The 21,155-nt window shown below is 38.4% G+C and overlaps 1 protein-coding gene across 1 annotated transcript; it reads right to left on the reverse strand.

Annotated features, from left to right (window-relative positions):
* Positions 1–690: 690 nt before the first annotated feature.
* LOC124133547 (uncharacterized protein C11orf97 homolog) lies at positions 691–19,408 on the reverse strand. Its single transcript, XM_046497981.2, has 5 exons — positions 19,057–19,408; positions 8,896–8,994; positions 8,394–8,519; positions 7,941–7,979; positions 691–5,788 (listed from the first exon to the last, which is right to left on the reverse strand). The coding sequence occupies exons 1-5, from the start codon at positions 19,085–19,087 to the stop codon at positions 5,664–5,666; spliced, it is 420 nt and encodes a 139-aa protein (XP_046353937.1). The 5' UTR covers positions 19,088–19,408; the 3' UTR covers positions 691–5,663.
* Positions 19,409–21,155: the final 1,747 nt, after the last annotated feature.

Genomic DNA, 21,155 nt, shown 5'->3' on the forward strand with positions numbered 1-21,155 from the left:
CAGCGAGCCTGACCACCCGATCGTGTTAGTGGCCTTTTACGACAAGCATAGTCACTTGTAACAACAGTGCAGGCTTAGAGTAAGTAAACCACTTCAGTGCTGCTAGTATTGCTCCACTTGGGTATGTATTAGTGCTTGTGCCGACAACCACACCATGACTGGGGATCGCTTCTGCCAAGACATCCTCATGTAAACATATTTCTAATCAACCGACCCATGAAGATCCGGGGTAGAATAGGTCTTCACCAACCCATGCTTGCCGTAAAAGGCGACTATGCTTGTCGTAAGACGCAACTAATGGGTTCGGGTGGTCAGACTCGCTGACTTGGTTGATGCAGGTCATCGATCCCAATGGCGTGGATTGATGCTCATGATATCAATCATTGGATCGTCTGGTTCAGACTTGATTATTTACAGACCGCCGTCATATAGCTGGAATATTGCTGAGTGCGACGTAAAACAAAAAAACAACCCAAAATATAATCAACCAAACGTAGAGAAGTCGGACAAATAACGACTCATATTTCATTTTCTGATCGCTGCTTTTGGTTGAGTCTCTCTAACTGACGACAATCATGGGCCTCCTCGGCCCCAGCATCCCCATGTGATGATTGAAACTGAAGTAACAGAGCAGAGACCATATACCTCTTAGTCTGACCATGAAACAAAAAAAAGAACCAAAATACAAGATACATTTGAAGTTTATTGAATTGAAACATTAATAACACATTCTGTATAAAGAATTTTTGTCAGCTACACATTTTCTTAAAAGACTACAAAATACATCAGGTCTCCGATGTGATGTAGGAATAGGTATGTACAATGATGTGTTAATTTGAACACTGTGTAATGAAGGGATCTGCAAATATCAATTCAAATATAAAACATATATCTAAATTTAACAGTTTTAGAACAGCATGAAGGAACTTTAACATAGCAGTGTTTCCGTTTAACAGTTATGACTGGTTTTTGACTTTATATAATGAGGACCATGCTACCAAATATTGCTGGAATAGCGAGTGAGTGAGTATGGTTTTACGGCGCTTTAGCAATATCACGGTGGGGATCTCCACAAATGGGCTTCACATATTGTTCCCATGTGGGAAATCAAACCCAGCCTTCAGCATGACGAGCGACACTTTAACCACTAGGCTACCTGACCACCCCTATATTGCAGAAATAAGTGACTGTAACTTAACTTTCTTATAATCACACAGTGCCAGGTCAAATATGAACATGAGCCCAAATTTCACAACTTTTGTTGTCTCCTTACAGACAATTCCTCTACTTTTACTGGCAGCAAAACTCACTGAAAGTTATAAGTGATCATAAGAGTAAGCTAAGGTGTGTGTCAAAAGTATTTTATTAATTCAGCAATTAGTATCTTGAAATCATGACCTATTAATAATTCTTGTCAGTCCATATGATGTCAGTTAATAAAGTCACTGGAAACACTCCATAGCACTACAAACAGTCAGTGCAAATCCATCTTACACTGTTAACAATTAACTTAGAATTGTAACATTTCAATCAAACAATCGTATAACAATCGTAATTCTTTTCCTCATTTCCATATTCCACCAAATGTCAGATGTAAAGCTATGTAAATATAGTCAGATCTTTTACACTGATACGAGATACAGAAATCAGATAGGCTTGTCTGAACGCTTCCCTCACACACACAGTGAATTTAGAAGCATCGTTGCTGACTTGCATTTTAGAAAGTTCTCCTCGCGCTTCCTCCTATGTAGGTGTGCTCAGATCTTCATGCAGACAGCTATCAGAGTAAAGATCTGATTTTTAATTATGAAAAAAATATTAACATGGGACGCTTCAAACAGGTGCAATGACAAGTGCAAGTAACAACGTGAGACAATGAGCACCAGCTGATTGGTCAAGGACACACAACAAACATTATTCAGGCCTCTTTTTTTGGTGAGGTGGTTTACAAAACCAACTGTCAAGAAACATACTTAGATAAGAGAAAAAAAAATTCTTTTGACAAAGGCTTTGGGGCCTAACTGTGTTTCACTATCAGACGTTGTGCCATGAAAATAATTACTAGTTGCTAGGAGGATTGCACCTCTGCTGTCTACTGGTTCCTGGAACTACTTCCTTGACAACCAAGCATCGTTGAAAACATCGGTGGATGATCGCCTTGAATTCTTCTGTAAATATTGGTTGGTGTTCAGATGTTGGATTCTGATGAGCTAGTGCCTAAACATCGTCTACACCTACTACTTATACAGCTCGAAAGTCTAGTCAAGTTTTTATCATTCATTAAGATCAACTTGTATGGATCTATACCAATACGTTGCCTTTACAGTATTAAAGAAGTTGTTATCCATAAATTGTGTCTACCTTGTCATCCGTCAACTTCTAAGTAACGCCTATCAAACAATTCAAGAGCATCTTATTTTGATAGTTGAATATAGAAAAACTCATCTGACCACTTACATCGAATGTCCTGGCCCAACATTTTGTAAATCAACTAACTAAATATAAAAGGCCTTACATAACTATTCTACACATCACCCTACACCTTCTCATTAAATGTCAACCCTATATCATACACCACATACCATTGTAAAAACATGCACCGAGAATGTTGTTTTGGCTCCGGGGAATCACAAATATTATTTCTAATAAACTATATAATGAACAAAAGCATTTCCTTATCCAAATATGTCTCCCACATGAGATTTGATGTGAGGTCAAGCATGTATGAGGTCGAGCAATATCTCCAAATAGCACTTTCCTATTAACAACCATATCATGCAAGATATTTCTGGTTTACAATTTCGGCCAGGGTACATTTTTGTAGTACTCTATACGACAACGGTTGAAGCCATTCAGTGGCAAAATAAGCTAGAAAAAGAGAAAAACGGTTATTAATTCCAGTTCTTAACCACAATGAAATTGGTCCAGTATTCCCTAAGATATTCCCTGTCAGTATTCAACTGCAATGTTCATGGCAATCCTGAGCTACACATTGCATAAACCTGCCACATTGTTCTTAACTATTAAGACAGTTCAGTCAAAACAGGGTTAAAAAAACAATAAAGAGATAAAAACATTACACAGGGTTATAAATTCCCCACAAAATACACAAACAATAAACAAGACCGCTCTGCATACAATGTCAGTTTCACAACATCTAAAACAAACTAAACAAGCATGAAATACTCACATCCCCCGCCAATATGACATGTCTGGTTATGTAGAGCACTACTGCCATTTTCAGTCTAAATCAGAATCTTTGCCAAGGAAATTCGAAAAAATTAATTCTTAAAAAATCCAATACTATCAAAAGGCCCAAGTTCACCACAAGACATATCTATGTGCCCAGTTTGGTTAAGATATCTCTCCTGGTTTTTGAGTTCTGCTCCAGAAACAAAATGTGACGGACGGACGGATGGATGGACAGACAGCACCCATTCCTATATCCCCCTTCCATTTTGTGGTGTGGGATAATAAAGTCAAACGTTAATGGCAAGATTCACCATGTAACAAATACCGGTACTCCGGTGACAGGGAAGTTATACCATGTCTTCTGTGACCATGTCTTGTGTTATTCCATGCGCATCACAAGACAGATCCATCTGTAAGACTTGTGTACTTGTGCAATGACACTAGTTGCTAATCTTAAACCAGACTATTTCCTTGTTTACAGATGCTTTCCTGCAAAATCCTGGTAGGCATTGAGGACTAGGGGACATATGAAACAGACATTTCAGATTATTTTTGTTTTTTGTTCTTCCAAAACTTATGTTGCCATTTAGGCAGTGTTAGTTAAGTTTGTCTTGCACATATTTTTACATGTGTCCAAACAGTTAACAGTTCTTTTCAGATAAATGCTTCACACACTTTTCAATATTTTGGGTGCAAGTGCATCTGTAAACTAATTTCAAACAAACCGTTAATTAACAGTTCTGTTATTTGTCTTGGTGTCCTTGTCCAAGGAAACATCTCCCTTCCAAGCTCTGGAGTTCTCTCCCTTTCAAGACCTTAAGTCCAGGGTTCTCTCTATCAGTTATTTGATTTCAAGAGTAACCCCCCTTTCAATTCCTTGATTTCAATAGCAATTCCCCCAATCAAGTACTCAAGTCCTGGAGTCGTCATCCTTCCAGGTACCTGAGTCTGACACAAGACACACGACTAATGACACTGGTTCTGAACCAAGACCTTGAGGGATACTCATGGAGGCCAAGTTGAGTGAGGTGCTGTACAACAGTTAGTTTTACAGCCATATCACTCCATGGAACACCTAGAATATGCTGCACAATTGTTGTACTCAAAGTCATACACACCAAATCTTTATGTCCTTTTGACAATTTGGAAAAAAATCAATTTCGGTCACAACAAACTGATCATCCATTAATTTTAAACAACACCAGAAATATCTGCTTACATATATCTTGTTCATTATAAAAATATAAAAATGAACTTAAAAACCATTGCATCTTGAATGCATATTTGCCATGATAAAACACAAACAAAACAAATGAGAGGTTATGATATGCCAATATCACAGGCTACAGCTTGTTCCAAATACACTAATAGATGATTATGTCATGTGACACACAGATTCCATTCTAAGTCAGGAACACTTTTTCAGATTAATGGGTTAAAATACACAACCACCATTCTGTCCATAACATATATGCAGTGGTACCTATGTTAGCAGGATCATGGGTTATCTCCCTTACACTGGGATCTTTCCATTCGTGACCAACTTGTGTTATTCCGGGACAAGCCTAATAGCGACTCGTGCCCCTCTCATGGCAATTTTTGCGACTGGGTTCCGCCTTAGGGCAGACGGGCATACTTAAAACAGTTGTCAATTGTAATGGTTCACATATATTTCCCCATATACAATATATATTTTAGATGCAATTTAAAGCACTTCGAGACATGCAGAATTATACAGTATGATTGAACACATTTAACTGTGTCTTGGGTATATTTGTAGATGCAAGACATATGTAAAAACAAAAATCATTTCTGAGGGATTCTTTGAGGAAGAACTTGAAACCATACACGCTTTCTGATTGGTTTGTTGTAATTTCACACATGACATTCATCGATGGGGAGACAAGTCTTCTTGCAGGTTACAGAAAGGGGCGAGTGGTGACGAATGGGATCTTGAAAGTAAACAGTGATACACTCACCTGTCTGTGTTGTACTTAATATATGAGATCTATGACAGAGAAATTGCCAAAAGATGGACAGGTTGATGATTATATGTCTTTATGGTGTGTAGAAAACGATCATAATATATTTTCATGAATGTTGGGATTTCACTTTAGTGTTCTTTGATAATGTTGATGTCTGCACAGTGGCAAAAAATGCCATTTTTGGTGCAAAAAATTAATCAACAGAACTCAACTACACATATTTGGAAATCTGACCTTGTAACTTGTGAATTCTGAGAAACAGTTCCTCCTCGACTTCCTCCAACACCAGTTAACCATGGTTGAACAACAGTGATGACACTGGTCTACGATAATAACAGATGAAGCACTTATAAATTCTGAACTTGGTGGCACTAAACCTCATTCTGGACACAAGTAAGGTGTCTATCTTGTCACAAGTAAGGCAACGTAAAAAAACCCATCCATGTTCATGGGTCATATGATTAACATATTAGCACTTGTTAGAAGTCAGAAATCATGGTCATCATTGGCCCATTTATTTGTTTGTCCTTGTGAACTCTGACCCCGAGTGTCCTTGACATTGGCTCCCGGAGAGTAGCTGTACCCTCGTCTTCCGGGTGTCCACATGCCATCTGTCAATAATAAATACCATATTACATGTATTATGAGGGATGTATGGCAAGCCGTTTTCACATTTATTACGGAATTACAGATATCTTCAATTGTTTTAAAGATATCGTGAATGGAATTGAAGATATCTTAAATACAGATAATTGTAGATATCTGCAATAAAATTTAAGATATCACGAAATGAATTAAGGATATGGTGAAGCGTATTACTGATATCTTGAAAAGAATTGCTGATATCTTAAATTCTATTATTGATATCAAAATATGATTTAAAGATATCAAAATGTCATGTTTTGTTATGATGTCAGTAATTCAATTCCTGATATCTTGAAACTAAATACAGATATCAATAATTAAACAGTCTTCAATTTGATATCTCCAATTGTTGCCATTATTAAACATGTTACATTAATAATGTTACTTAAATTAGATAACTGATATCAATGATTAATATAAAGATATCATCAAATTTGTTAATGATATCTTTAATTGGATTTTTGATATCAGTAACAGTAATTGAATTAAAGATATCTCTAATTGAATTAAAGATATCTGTAATGCATTTGTGGATATGTATGACTTATTTCAAGATATCTTGAATTGAATTTAAGATATTTTGAATTTATTTTTAATATATTTATGTACAGTAGGATGGTAATTGTTTAATGATATCTTAAACACATTTAGAGATATCACAAACTAATTTTAAGATATCAGTTATTGTATTATGGATATCAGAAGTGAATTTAAGATATCTTTAATTATTTTTGGATATCTTATAAACATTATTGATATCTTTAAATAAAATACCAATATCTTTAAAACAATTGAAGATATATCTGATATTCTGTAATAAATGTGAAAACGGCTTGCCATAGCGATGTACTATGTTGTTGATCAAATGGTTACAGAGGCAGGAAAGACATGCATCATATTACACTTGTATCATAATATGGATCAAGTTGCACCATTGTGATACACATCATATCGCACCCTTAAGCTTGTATGACCATATGCAACATATTGCACCCTTAAGCTTGTATGACAATATGCATCATATTGCACCCTAAGCTTGTATGACAATATGCAACATTTTGCACCCTTAAGCTTGTATGACAATATGCATCATATTGCCGCTTTAAGCTTGTATGACAATATGCATCATACTGAACCCTTGTAATATAATCTGGATCATACTTTACCAAAATTGCATCGTATCAGAACCTAGTATTAGTTTGTTTGTTTGTCGTTTTACGCCGCAATCAGCATTATACCAGCTATATGACGGCAGTCTGTAAATAATCGAGTCGGGACCAGACAATCCAGTGATTGATATCATGAGCATCCATCCACACAATTGGGATACGATGACAAGCATAGTCGCTTTTCACGGCAAGCATGGGTTGCTGAAGACCTATTCTACCCCGGATCTTCACGGGTCAGAACCTAGTATTAAAATATGGAATTGGAATTGAATTGATAAAGATTTGAATAAGAGATTCAAATTATTTACACAAAATCTGGTCTTCTAAAACATTACTACTGTGCCAGGCCACTGAATTGGGAAATTCAATGTTTCCACAACATGTGATGACAAGGGACAAAAGCAGAAAGAAGTGGCACATGCATCAATTAAATAATCTCCTACAACTGTCTGTCTTGCATCTATACTTGAGCTAAGTGCATGCTGCATGTTGACATCACTACTGAGGAATGTTGTGGATACAAGGATGGCAGTCTCGATTACATCCTTCTCCTAATGAGAGTTGAGCAAAAGGAATGGGATCAATAATTGATAACCAACCTCTATGTGTTGGTGCGTGGTATATTGATGGATGGATATCAGTGACTTCATCACTGTAACTGTGCTTTTCTTTGTATAATACATGACAGAGGATACTGGAAGATCAACAGACATTTTGGTGAGTGAGTGAGTGAGTGAGGTCAACAGACATTTTGGTGAGTGAGTGAGTGAGTGAGTGAGTGAGTGAGTGAGTGAGTGAGTGAGTGAGTGAGTGAGTGAGTGAGTGAGTGAGTGACGAACCCAGGCCTTTGTCGTGATGAGCAAATGCTTTAACCACTAGTTATCTATAGTATCAAGGGAACATTTATTCTACAAAGTTAGCCCTATCTGCTCCACATGTTTGTCCTTACCTCCCACGGCACCAGGCATGGAACATGATGCACTTGAGTCTGTAACAGATGAAAGGTACACCACTTCAGACTAACATCGTAACTTGGGTTTAATGTCATTTTGAACAATATTACAATAAAAATTCTGCAGATCCTGCCAACCCTAAATCAATGAAATTGTAAAATAAATATTCTGAAAAAACCCAAACAAACCCACTACAGTTATATTCTTCCCAAAGTAAAGTTAGATGTTCTACATACAAAAAATGTGCCTGTAATAGGATATACTCTACATGCTCTAAGGCTGACCAGACAAGCAAACTAATCAGATTACTCCTAATAATCATGATAATTTCAAATATCTTAGTTATTACATATTTTCCTTCCTACCGAAAAGACCTTGTAAACAAAATCTGTAAAGCATGAAATCTTAAAGTCAGAACCGACAGGTAAATTATTCTCTAACTCATATACCTTTCATGCCGCCATGCCTGGAGTAGAAGCTCTTGTTGGCGTTCAAGTTGAGCTTGTCCTGTTGGGCAGTTCCGATGCCGACATTCCTCTTGATACTCCACACCCCGTCCAGGTCAATTGCCGATGCTGGAAACAAGAACAGTCGTTTCTGACATACTGTTTCAGTGAAAAATCTTTCAGTTCTATCACGGCATGTCAGCTTAATGCAGGAGGAAAGCCCGAAGTGATGCTGGTCCTAGAGGTATACCACTTCAGTGACACCCAGAAGCACGGGTTTTGTGCTGACAAACCTAGAAACATAACCGTGGCGAACCGTGATTTGAACACACATCCATAGGTCTCTGGTGTGCCTAAGGGACACAACTCTGCCTCAGACGACTTGGCCACCCATGCCTTATCCCGAAGCATGATGTCACATGTTAAACCATCATGCATGTTTCAGCCTGGATCTAGATCTTCATACTTGTTTCCTCTACAGTTTAACAACAAATTACTTTCTTACTTGAGGAGCTGGAGTTTTTCCGAGGAGCGAAGTTCATCTGATCCTCTTCGGCATGTTCCTTAGACTTGGGACCCGTGTAAAGGAACTTCTTGGCTCCCCCTGGTGGCAGAGATGAACACTAAGTACAACTGGTGATGTCACCAAGTGTAACCCACAATGGAGTCGGGACAGATGGACACGAGGTGTGGCAGATGGACGACTAGTTTGTCATAACAAAATATGTTGATTTGCGTGAGGAGAAATGGGGTTTAATGTCACATAAAAGATTATTGCATTTAGATAGCAATGTGCATGCATGTATGTGTGACTGTGCTTGCACTTGTCCAATGAGTGAGTATGCTTTTACGCCGCTTTTAGTAATAGTCCAGCAATATCATGGCGGGGGACACCAGAAATGGGCTTCACACATTGTACCCATGTCGGGATTCGAACCCGGGTCTTCGGTGTGACGAGCGAATGTTTTAACCACTAGGCTACCCGACCGCCCGCACTTGTCCAAACTTATGCCGGTTTTATAGTTCAGCAAGGGTGGAAACTGGACTTTTAAAGTCAGTTAACTCTCTTGCCTCGGGAAGATGACAACAAGCATTGGCTGCTGAAGACCTATTCTAACCCGGAATCTTCATGGGACAGCTAGGATTACATAACAACACAGGAAAAAAAGATTAACAAACCAACAGTTTTTCATCTTCATAATGTCATAACTTTGCCACCCTCGTATGTTTGTTTGTTGTTTCTGTAATATTGCGAAAATACATTAGGTATAAATGTTTGTGGCCTCCGCAGGTTACTTTGAAGTGGCTCTCTCATCATGTCAGTCATTCACACATCCACAATCAGTGTGATACCTAGTCAACTGGTGTCATGCTTAGTGATTACCTCACGCAGATCACATGCTTGGAAGAAAATGAGGTTCCAATATTGATTACATTTGCCAGGCTCATCGCACAGCTAGATGTGAGCATTGTGTCTCCATGCATGTATTGTGGTGTCCTTTGGCTTCATCTACCAGGGATTAATCTTGCCTGTATACATGATCTATGCAGTCATATATCAGGGTTTTACGTCCAGTAGTGCAGTACGCACAAATGTAGAGAATGGATGCAGAAACCACTGTCATCATGGTCATTGATCCTTTCCAGGCTCTAAAGTAATAAGGGCGGTCGGGTAGCCTAGTGGTGGAAGCGTTCGCTCGTCACGCCGAAGACCCTGACATGGGTACAATGTGTGAAGCCCATTACTGGTGTCCCCCGCCGTGATATTGCTGAAATATTGAAATAAGCGGCGTAAAACCTCACTCACTCGCTCTAAAGTGATCATCTAAATGTTCAGTACACTATACCATTTCATTCCTGTAAGGGACCCTCATATTGCCTGCATTGACCCTTAAAATTATTTTTGGGGGTCCCGGGTATATACTCCCCATCATCTGCGAAGGATACTGAGATATTTCATACTGTGACGTAACATGCCAACACCTTACTGAACTGTGCATTTTTATGTTAATTCAACTTGAAATGAAGCTGCACATGCTTTAGTTCCATGGCGATATTGAACACTATTTGTAGGACAACATATCCCAGCAATCAGTCACATTCAGACCCCACCGGGATACTCCCTATCCCTATAACAGTTGAGTAGTATATCTGATTATCCTTTTAGTATCTGTAATAAAATAGTGCCATGGTATTGAAGCTTACCCGAAAATGTAGTGAACAGTTTAAAACGTCAACACTTGCTGTCAGCATTGATATTCCAATGTTTTTATGCATAAACACATGACTATAAGTAAAATGAAAATCTAATGGTTTGAACGAAATGTGATGACATCGTAAGAATGATGAGGAGAAACAAACGTGCCAATGTTTGTCTCCAGTGTGCTGGCAATGTCAGGGGAGACCTTTATGCCCAAAATGACTTGTATGTTGATTTAAGAACAATACAGAACCATTTGTCACCACTCGCCCCTTTCCGTAACCTGCAAGAAGACTCGTCCCCCTATCGATGAATGTTATGTGCGAAAATACGACAAACCAATAAGAATGCGCGTATGATTTTAAGTACTTCATCAAAGAATCTTTAAAAAAATAATTTTTGATTTTATACATGTCTTGCATTTAAAAATATACCCAAACACACAGTTAAATGTGTTCAATCATACTATATAATTCCACTTATCCAGATGTGCTTTAAATTGCAATTTAAATAATGTGGGGAAATATATATGAACCATTCCGCAACGAGTTGACAATTGTTTTAGGTATGCCCGTTTGCGCTAAGACGGAACCCGGTCGCAAAAATGGCCATGAAAGGGGCACGAGTCGCTATTTGGCTTGTCCCGGAATAACATGCGTTGGTCACGAATGATAAAGAACATATGGAGGATAAATGGCTGAGCAACGACCTAAACACAGCTGCTATGGACAAATTGAGATGTCATCAATTGTGGGAACAGTTGGTATATGGTCATGTGTACCGTCAACTGGGCGTTGACTGATATTTTCCAAATGTTTTTAATCAACATGCTTGGGCATTGTGCTACAATCTATAATACACTGGGTGTCTGTGAGGCAGGGAATGTGAAACGTTTCTATGATTAACTTGATCAGATTGTCTTGACAGGGCACCACCATTTTGTTTGAAGCAAATGCAAGTGATGTGAGAGATGGAATCTGATTGGTCAATAGGAGGGACATAGCGAGTCACGAAATTCCAACCTAGTTTGGCATGGGTTCAAACTTGACTTGTGTAATCAGTTAACTCCCTTGCCTCGGGAAGATGATGTGTCATGTGAAGATATTTCCAAAAGGTACATGAACATGATGAAGTTCGCGTTGTCTAGAACATAGCCCGGGGTGTACCCCTACTTATCCAGTAGGTAATAACCTTTATTTTATTCTGTACATTTTCTCTCCAAGACCCTGTGATGACAGGTATCATTTCCAAAATATGTCATCACATCTGACCTGTCAACCACAGGGATTCTGTTTAAAGCTGGCACAGTGGTAACTCACGACCTTACCAAGTCCCATATTCTACCGACAAACAACGAGTTCATTTGCAGGAATCACTCATTATAATCACCAACATATCATAATATAAAATAGGAAACTTTTATCTTGGGCATTCATTGATGCCTATTTTCCGCAGTAACATACACAAAAAGATCATGCCCCTTGTGCGTGTTAGTCTGTCATCTGTGTTGAAAAATATATATCATGTTTAGGGATATATTTTCCAAAGATATTGTTATACGGCAGTGTAATGAATTGCTAAACAATGATTAGAGCTGTATTACATTGTTTCTGTTCAGATTCAGTAGAAGATCACTGCATTGTATTGGAAAATGATTAGTTGTTAGGAATGTATTTCTATTTAATGTAAGCAGTGGTGAGGAAGTTATCACTGGTCTAGTACTGTGTGGAAAGTGCTTGAAGCTAGAGTATATAAGTGGAGTGAGCGTCCCTGTCTTGTCTCACATTTCATCTGACATAAAATCAAGACCAGCTTTTGCATAAAGTTCACTTTTCACCCTGGTGTTAGCATGGTTAGGCCTATCTAATCTTGGAAGCTTGACCACTGTTGATTATTACTTTTGTCATTGTCATTTCCACTGCTCTCACAGTTAATACTGCCATTGAATATTGTACTACCATTCCATTGCGTACTGCCATTGTAATTGCTGTGCAGTAATTTGTATTGATTTGTAAACCTAATTAATTTTGTAATACAATTGTTGATTGTGTACCATTTGTTGGCTTCACACTAAATCCTTTTACGTACAGATTTCTGGATTAACATATTGTTTCAATTTGGGAATCGACACGTAACAATATACAAAAAAGAACTCACGACATACTAAATTTGGGTTTATCACCCACATGACCCACCCGGTGATATCAAACATTCATGTCATACACCTGATAATAATCACTCCATGTTTATCCTTGTATTCCTGACACAGGCACAATGACAGACATGTGCACTGCTAATACGTCCATGACCCATGTGAATAGAAAATGTCACCCAGAAAATAGCTTATCATTTCAAATCCAGACATGGCATAGTTTAACATTTATCAAATGAATCTATGATTCCAGTAACCATAGAAACAGGATCCTTTTCAGAATTCTATTAAGCTACAATCTGCCTTACACCCTGGGGTGTTGGCTTTTACCTGACTGCATGAGTGCTTCCTTCAGATTGTCTCTGACCGTGTCACCAGCGCTGAATACAGTGTCGCTATACTGCTTCACGACTGTACGAACAGCACACCACCATCCACACTGGGGCTGTCATTCAGCTCTGTACGTGCAAGCTTAATATGGTTGATCAGACAATTCCATCAACTGGGCTGAAGTGTTTGGTTGTAGTAATTCTACTCCCATTTTTCAATTTTTAATAACTGTTTCCCAGGGCAACAATGGTAAATCCAAGCCAGCAGCCATGCCTAAATCACTCTTAAAATATTTACATTAAGCGTTACCATAGAGCTCATTCTACACACAGCCAAGACTAGTTGTCAAACCACTAGGATATAATCATAACACCTGATAAATCAGGCGACCTTCTGACCTTCCACTATTTGGTTAGTTGATAAGAAACTGGTACTTATTCAACTACTGACAAAATATCTCGTCCAACAATATACATCATTCCACTCCCAAAATAATCAATAATATACAAATTGAAAGTATACTCAACACATAAAAAAAGACTACAGCCATAAATCTCTACATATCACCTTGCTAAAGATAAGATATTGGCTTGAACCTTTTCGTCAATTCAAAATCATACGACCGTGAACATATCTCAATGAGCAGCGTAATCCATGACATATAAGAGCTTCATTGATCACACATGATCTTGCGAGTCACCACAATGCTCCCACAGTCCACCCGTCGCCAATACCAGAAACAGGCTGTCATCCTAGCAGCACTCCACTGTGGACATCGGGTTTCTACACACCATACAGGCTAGTTAAATATGACTGAATAATAATTCCCAAACCAGAGCAACAAATCTTCTAAAGCAAGGTAGATGAGAATACCCTGATAATGACTGTCTGTAAACAGACATCGGGTTTCTACACACCATACAGGCTAGTTAAATATGACTGAATAATAATTCCCAAACCAGAGCAACAAATCTTCTAAAGCAAGGTAGACAAGTAAACACTGATAATGACTGTCTGTAATTTAACAGACATCAGGTTTCTACACACCCTACAGGCTAGATAAATATGACTGAATAATTATTCCAAAACAAGGGCAACAAATTCTTCTAAAGCATGATAGACGGGTATACCCTGATAATGACTGTCTGTAATTTAACAGACATCGGGTTTCTACACACCATACAGGCTAGTTAAATATGACTGAATAATATTTCCCAAACCAGAGCAACAAATTCTTCTAAAGAATGATAGACGGGTATACCCTGATATTAGTGATAAAGACTGTCTACCTGATATCAACAGACAGCCTAGATAATATGAAAGTAGAATTGTTTGATAGGCATACCTAAGAAGTTGACGGATGACACAGGAAACAGTTTATGGATAACAACTTCTTAATATAATATTACAGCCACATTTCGGTATAGATTCTTACTACCATGGTCAAGCAAGTCTGCTGTATGAAAGTTGTTCGTCAATATGTTTGCCACAAGACATTGACGGACGACAAAGTAAACATAATTTGTGGATAACAACTTCTTCATATAATCTTACAGACACATTTCGGTATAGATCCTTATTACCGTTGCCAAGGTAGACTGCTGTATGAAAGTTGTATGTCAATATGTTCGTCCACACTGACATGCCTATAGTGAGTCGCTGGGACGCCTGGGGTAGTTCCACATTGATTATTTACGCTAATGGTGGCGGGGATCACCTTGAGGGGTCTGATTGACATGTTTATAGTCAGGCTACAGGGAACACTGCTACAAGATCTCCCTCAGGGCTGATAACAGTGCAATATATAGTAGCACTGCATTGATAATTTCAGCAATTACAGATTTCTTTAATGATAATGTCGCTATGCTTTGTGCCTGTTTCTGGAAGTAATTGTGTGTATATTGGCATGGCTACAATGGCTGATCTCAGAGTTAACGGGTAAAGCTGGTACTGACATTCTTGGGTTTATCATGGTAACTGGCATGATTTGACCACGTTCTAAATGAAATTGTCCCGATGGTTACCGGATTGAGGATACATGGGTACTAGAGCTTGGATGCTACACCAACTGTGTGTACTGATACATATCCTGATACATTGTTCACGATCCGATATGTATCACGATACTTGTAAGTGCTCTTATCTGTAGTGTGTAAGCCATCTTTTTCATAGACAGGATAGTCAAATTCCTGGCACGCTGACATCTTACAGCTGGCAGTGTCAAGTCTGACACATCATATGAAAATATTTACTTTTTCACTACTAATCAGCGGTAAAAATTGGCACTAGTCCTGTAGTCCTTGCCAAACTGCCCAATAGTTTTGCCATTTTAAGGGTTTTCCATGTTATTATTATAAGGACTAGTGGACGAAAACTGTTAGTTTCTACCGCTGCTAATAAGTGTTTGGTGTAACAGCCATTAAAGTAAACATTTAGAGTATGAATCAATATATTGTACTTAGTATGCGACTAAGATTGATACTTGTATCGGGAAGTAAAATATTGCAATCTACTGATGCATCGGTGTATCGTCCCTCCATTAATGGGTACCAAAACGCAAGTATTTACACATGTAAGCATCTCAAGCAGTAATCGCTGGAATGGAGAGGTTCTAGATGAATAAAGTTACTCTGAATTTCTAAATTTGCAATAGAAATCTGAAATTGGATAATTATTTCAAATGAAACACACACAAAGAATTATGAATAAATTTACATACATTCATGATATAATTATAAAGTTTATCCTTAACTTACACCATGTACATCAGTGTTCAAGATAAACATTGCATGATGCCTTATGTCATTGGCTTTGATCATGTTAATAAAATTGTTCAATGCTGAACTTTTTAAATGATATGGTATGTGTAAAAAAAGCTTTGGTTATGACTACAAGAGGCCATTGCTGTACCTAGCATTTCAGATTTGGGAAGCTAGGTAAATTATAGATATATTTTGCATATGAATAAATTTTAGAAACATTTTTGTTTATTTTTGCTTAACGCCACTCAGTAATATTCCAGCTAAATGACGGCTGTCTGTAAATAATCGAGTCTGGGCCAGCCAATTCAGTGATTGACATCAAATCATCGATCTATGCAATAGGGATACGTTGATGTGCAACAACCAACAAAAAAAGTTACCAAGTCAGCGAGCCTGACCACCAGATCCTGTTATTCACCTTTTACAAGCAGGGGTTGCTGAGACCTATTCTAACCGTAATTTATCATTGAAAAAAGGATAGGGGTCCAATCATTCATTTAGGACAGACACAATTCACAGCTAACTTTCGGACTACCTGACGATACTGATAATGAGTTGCCGGAGGTATGATCAACACCTGCTGCAAACAGAGCTGGCCAGATAAAACACCTGGAAATTATAGCAAGTGAGTGAGTATGGTTTTACGCCCCTTTTAGCAATATCCCGGCGGGGAACACCAGAAATGGGCCTCACACATTGTACCATTGTTGGGAAACGAACCCGGATTTTCGGCGTGATGAGCATATGCTTTAACCACTAGGCTACCCGATCCCCCTGGAAATCGTATGTCAGATAACACTTGAGTGTTGTAAATCACAGAAAAATCACTTAAGGAAAAATTAGTGCAAAGATTTCCGCCTGTATCCCTCCCCCTCCAAAAGTTATATTTTATGTCGAATGCCGTATTGCTAAAGAGACGTGTGATCTTAAAGGGGCACTGATCTAACGCAATTCCCCGGACTGGTTGTTGCCTTTGTTATTGTTTTTTCCCCCGTGAGTACCCGGATGATACGCAACGCAACTGAGCGTGACCAGAAACTGGGCTACCGTCTGCAAGGACAGCTAAATAAACTTGGAGGCTGGAGGCAATATTTGTTTTACGATTTTTGCATAAACACTGATTGGTTAACTGTGATTTATACAGATTTCGACAAAGGGCGCATGTTAATTAATTTCTTCAGCCTAAACAAGCAGACAAAAAGAACAGCGGAGCTCATCAGATGTCGTCATTTGGAAATACCCCAGATGGTTATAGTTTTATACTAAAAAAAGTATCCATGCAGTGAAAGCATTTTCGGATTTCGGCTTGCGTCGATAATATGATTACTACTCCCTTGTTGACATCCACGTTTTCTCGTATAACCCTTCACTTGTGTATTTGTCGTCATTCACTTGGTGCTCAGTTAATGAATTTATTACAGGTACAATTAGTGGTAGCACCAGTTAGATTACCTGACAAAGGTTCCCATTTGGCATTTATTGTGTCTGGGGTAATTATTCAATCTAAATCCAGGTTTGAAGTGAGGTGAAATGTGTGTTATGTAATATACACGTGGCAGCCCAGCAAGAGATGAATGATCAGTTGATTTATTTTTTTGTAAATCAACGGAACGTTCCTAGTCATCAAAGGATTAACAGAAAATACGTTGATTGATTAATCACTGTTATCTTGCACAGTGGATATGTCAAGAGTGAGTGTTTACATGTCTAGGTTTACTAAAACAAAGGGAATACACTCATACCATGGCGTGAAGTGCCGATGTAAAAACAACATACTTTGTTCAGAGGGTTAACTTATAATACGTTGATTGATTGATCATTGTTATCTATCGCCCAATGGATTTTTTAGGAACCGTGAACGTTATGAAAATAGTTGTCACGTGGGCTTTCTCAGCCGACCATTGAGACTTGACACCTATGTAAAACACCTGAAACAATCCAAGTTATCAGTTGAGAAACGAACACGGGTTATAATATCCCGAAACGACATATATCTTTTAAAATATTTGATTGTTACTGAGACACGTGACATCGAATAAGTTTCTTTGTACATCTGCAGACGAGTGGGATATTGTTCCTTTGCGTGGATATTCACGGATACATTCCTCGAACAAGGAAGCTGCCTAAAATTTATACACATAAATTTGGTAGGTTGTAATTATGATATTTGCATTTTGTTTTCCTTCATTTGAACCGATTCGTTCTTGTTTCCCCTCGTCTTGGTTGGGAAATTCTTCACTGCGCGATAGACGTTGTTTTCACAGGTCTTTGTAAGCGTGTATATATTACCGTCAATTTGTAAAATGTGATTCTCTCAGGCAATTTATAAAATGTGTAAATATTTCAGTCATTTTGACTAAAAAATCTCTCCAGATTGATTAAGACGATCAAAAGGGCCTACAAACATCACAACAGATTATTATGTAGGATTAGAAGCCAAACAACATAGAAATGTACTTTTCTCAACGTAACATTTTCAATCTCTTGGTGATGACATTAAACATCAAAATGTTTGGAATTTGTTATCATAATAATACAGATGGAAATGTTTTTCAGTCACTAAAAATAACTGAATATTTGTTACACATTTGACAGTAAAAAAAAATACACACTATAAAAAAAGCAATGCTCAGGTGAAATATGTACTTTGTGTTGCAAGTCAAAATAGTGTAAACGAAAATCGCAAAATTACCAAGCAAGTGACTTATCAAAACTTCGTCACCATTACCGATGCTACCCACAAAGATACCTACATTTCCTTATTATTTCGAAAACTGTATTTCATTTTGTTCATCAATGTGACCATACGCCCTTATTACTACCCATAAAAGCGACTAATGCGCTTACGAATGGCGCAGCAGAGGTCGCGAACTAGTCTAGATTTCTGCTATACATCCGGGTACTCACTGGGAAAAAACAATAACAAAGGCAACAACCAGTCCCGGGGAATTGCGTTAGATCAGTGCCCCTTTAAAGCCTCAGTATATCTCGCCAAATATGCTTATCATGTACCGAGGATTGTAGCTCAATACTTTAATAATAATTATAGATATACTTTCAGGGGTCGTGTAGGACGGATCGAGAGGCTCTACTTATTTAAGTTTTGTCCGCACAGGCAGCCACGAGCGCACTGCCGAGTGTGGTCAGTGCTGACATGACGGTCTACAGATTACTTTCACAGAATTACACTGCTTGTGCAAAAAGGTCGGTGACAATACTTGCCTGGAGGCTGACTATCCCCGTCTTTCCTCATTGAAGCCGCCAGCCTCTTGGTTAACTGTACCCGTGGTTAGTCTATGGATGCCCGCCCCTGTAGTTCTTGATCGCTGATCACTGGACTTTGTTTACAACCCGGTCAGCCATGACAGATTCTAAGCCTCGTTCTGGAATCAGGGCACTCGAAGAAGTTCGTCTCGGGCGACTCTGTCATTTTAACACAGACCATCGTATGGGCTCAGATTCTAATGGATATCCATCAAAATTTACATGTGCGTGTTAGTTATTAAGATACCAGACAACTGTGTTTTGCTTGATATTCTCTGGATTCCAATTCGCTAAGCCTTTGCATTTCGAAATCCCGCCCTGGCTGAATATTCAGAAGTATGGATTATCTCCCTTCACTCATCTTAAAAACGCGATAAAAGGTGTATTAATATACAATTATTGTTCTTTCAAACGAAATAAAATCTGATCCACCTTTCACCAACTGGACTGAACTTTTTATAAGACTTTAATTACACGTACTTTTAAATGTGCCAGGGACTTTTGTTCCACGTGTGTGTGCCTGCGTTTATTATCAGTAGGGTCAGAGACCATCTATTCTACCATGAATTTGGAATTTACTCGATTCTGATTGGTCAATCAGAGGCTATTAAATCACAATAAACCCCCTCTGATTGAAAGAGCTGGTTTGACGGCCGCATCACCGCGGAAGCTAAAGTTGATAGAATAGTACTATTTTCAGTCATTGTCGGTAGGCACATTTAAATAATTATATCTACAATTACAGGTTACAAAATGCACAGATGCGGTTACTACAATATTCAAAGGATGTGTGGCAATACATTTCGTGCAGAAAAATACGACAGAAATCAACAAAGGGAATGTATTTACGTTTTGGAGACAACAGAGAGCTTGGAATTTTGGCGCTTTTCTATATACGACTGTGACGTCATATCTTTTGCGTCACAATGAGCGATATGACGTCATAATGGTGACGCGCGATGTAGAGCGAAAGCCTTGCAAAGCTTGCTTTGTTTTCTTTAGGGATGCCCACCTCATGTTAGCTTACCAAGTTGCCGTGATTATATACTTTCAATGCCTGTCATATGTTCGAGCGAAGTATTACGGTGTAAACAAACTGCTTGCGTATATACAGCACCATATTTTGTTCGGTGATTCCGCAATTCAGATCGATAACCCACTCAAAACACTGAACTCAACCCATGCCGCTTCACTCAGTATATTTGCTAACACCAAAGAGTTCGCGTTTTATTTAGTCATGGTAGAATGGAGATAAACATACTGTGTTTGCGCGTTCGGTTCCAAATTCAATTTAGCGGGGTTAAATCTACAGGTAACCTAGCTCTACATTGAAAACACAGTATGTTTATCTCCTAATTATATATAGCGTGCATGGGCGGATACAGCTTTTTTGAAAAGGGGGTGAGGGGGGGGGGGGGGGGGGGGTGCACAATTAAGATCTATTTATTGTCTTTGGTGGTAATTTATTCACCCCTCCTCTGTATCCGCCCATGTCGTGTATACTTCAAATTAAAAAAAATTTTTTTATAATAATTCACGCGCAAAACTGCATTGTTGACGTATAATAGACACTTTGTTGGCGTAATACAGACATAGTTGACGTTATATTTGTGATGTCACGCAAGATGACGTCGCAATCATCGTTGTTGACGTCATGTGGACTGTTTGCTTCTACGACACAGTTTTTCTCAAGAGAACAGTGACTCACAGCTTGTAAACTGAAGAGCTGTTTATTTAATTCGTGTGTTAGGCATGCTGATGTCATTAAACTGTCGCTTTATAAACATCATCAAATCAAATGTGAATTGAAACTTGATTGACCCGCCAGAATCGAGTATTTTCCGAATTCACGGTATAATCATGATTTAGTATGCGCAGTTACAGCGTTGTTGGCGTAATGCAAACACTCTTGGTGTCGGAATGTGTAATAACGTTATAATAGCTAATCTGTTAATCCTCAGCAGGGTTTTTGCTCCACATATATACGCGAAGAACACGTATGATATGTGTTTGTGTGTCGTACTGATTTTACGACACTTGCCACAATTCGTGTATAA

This window comes from Haliotis rufescens, unplaced genomic scaffold (assembly GCF_023055435.1).
Source record: "Haliotis rufescens isolate VD_foot unplaced genomic scaffold, xgHalRufe1.0.p SCAF_5, whole genome shotgun sequence".
Lineage (NCBI taxonomy): Eukaryota > Metazoa > Mollusca > Gastropoda > Lepetellida > Haliotidae > Haliotis > Haliotis rufescens.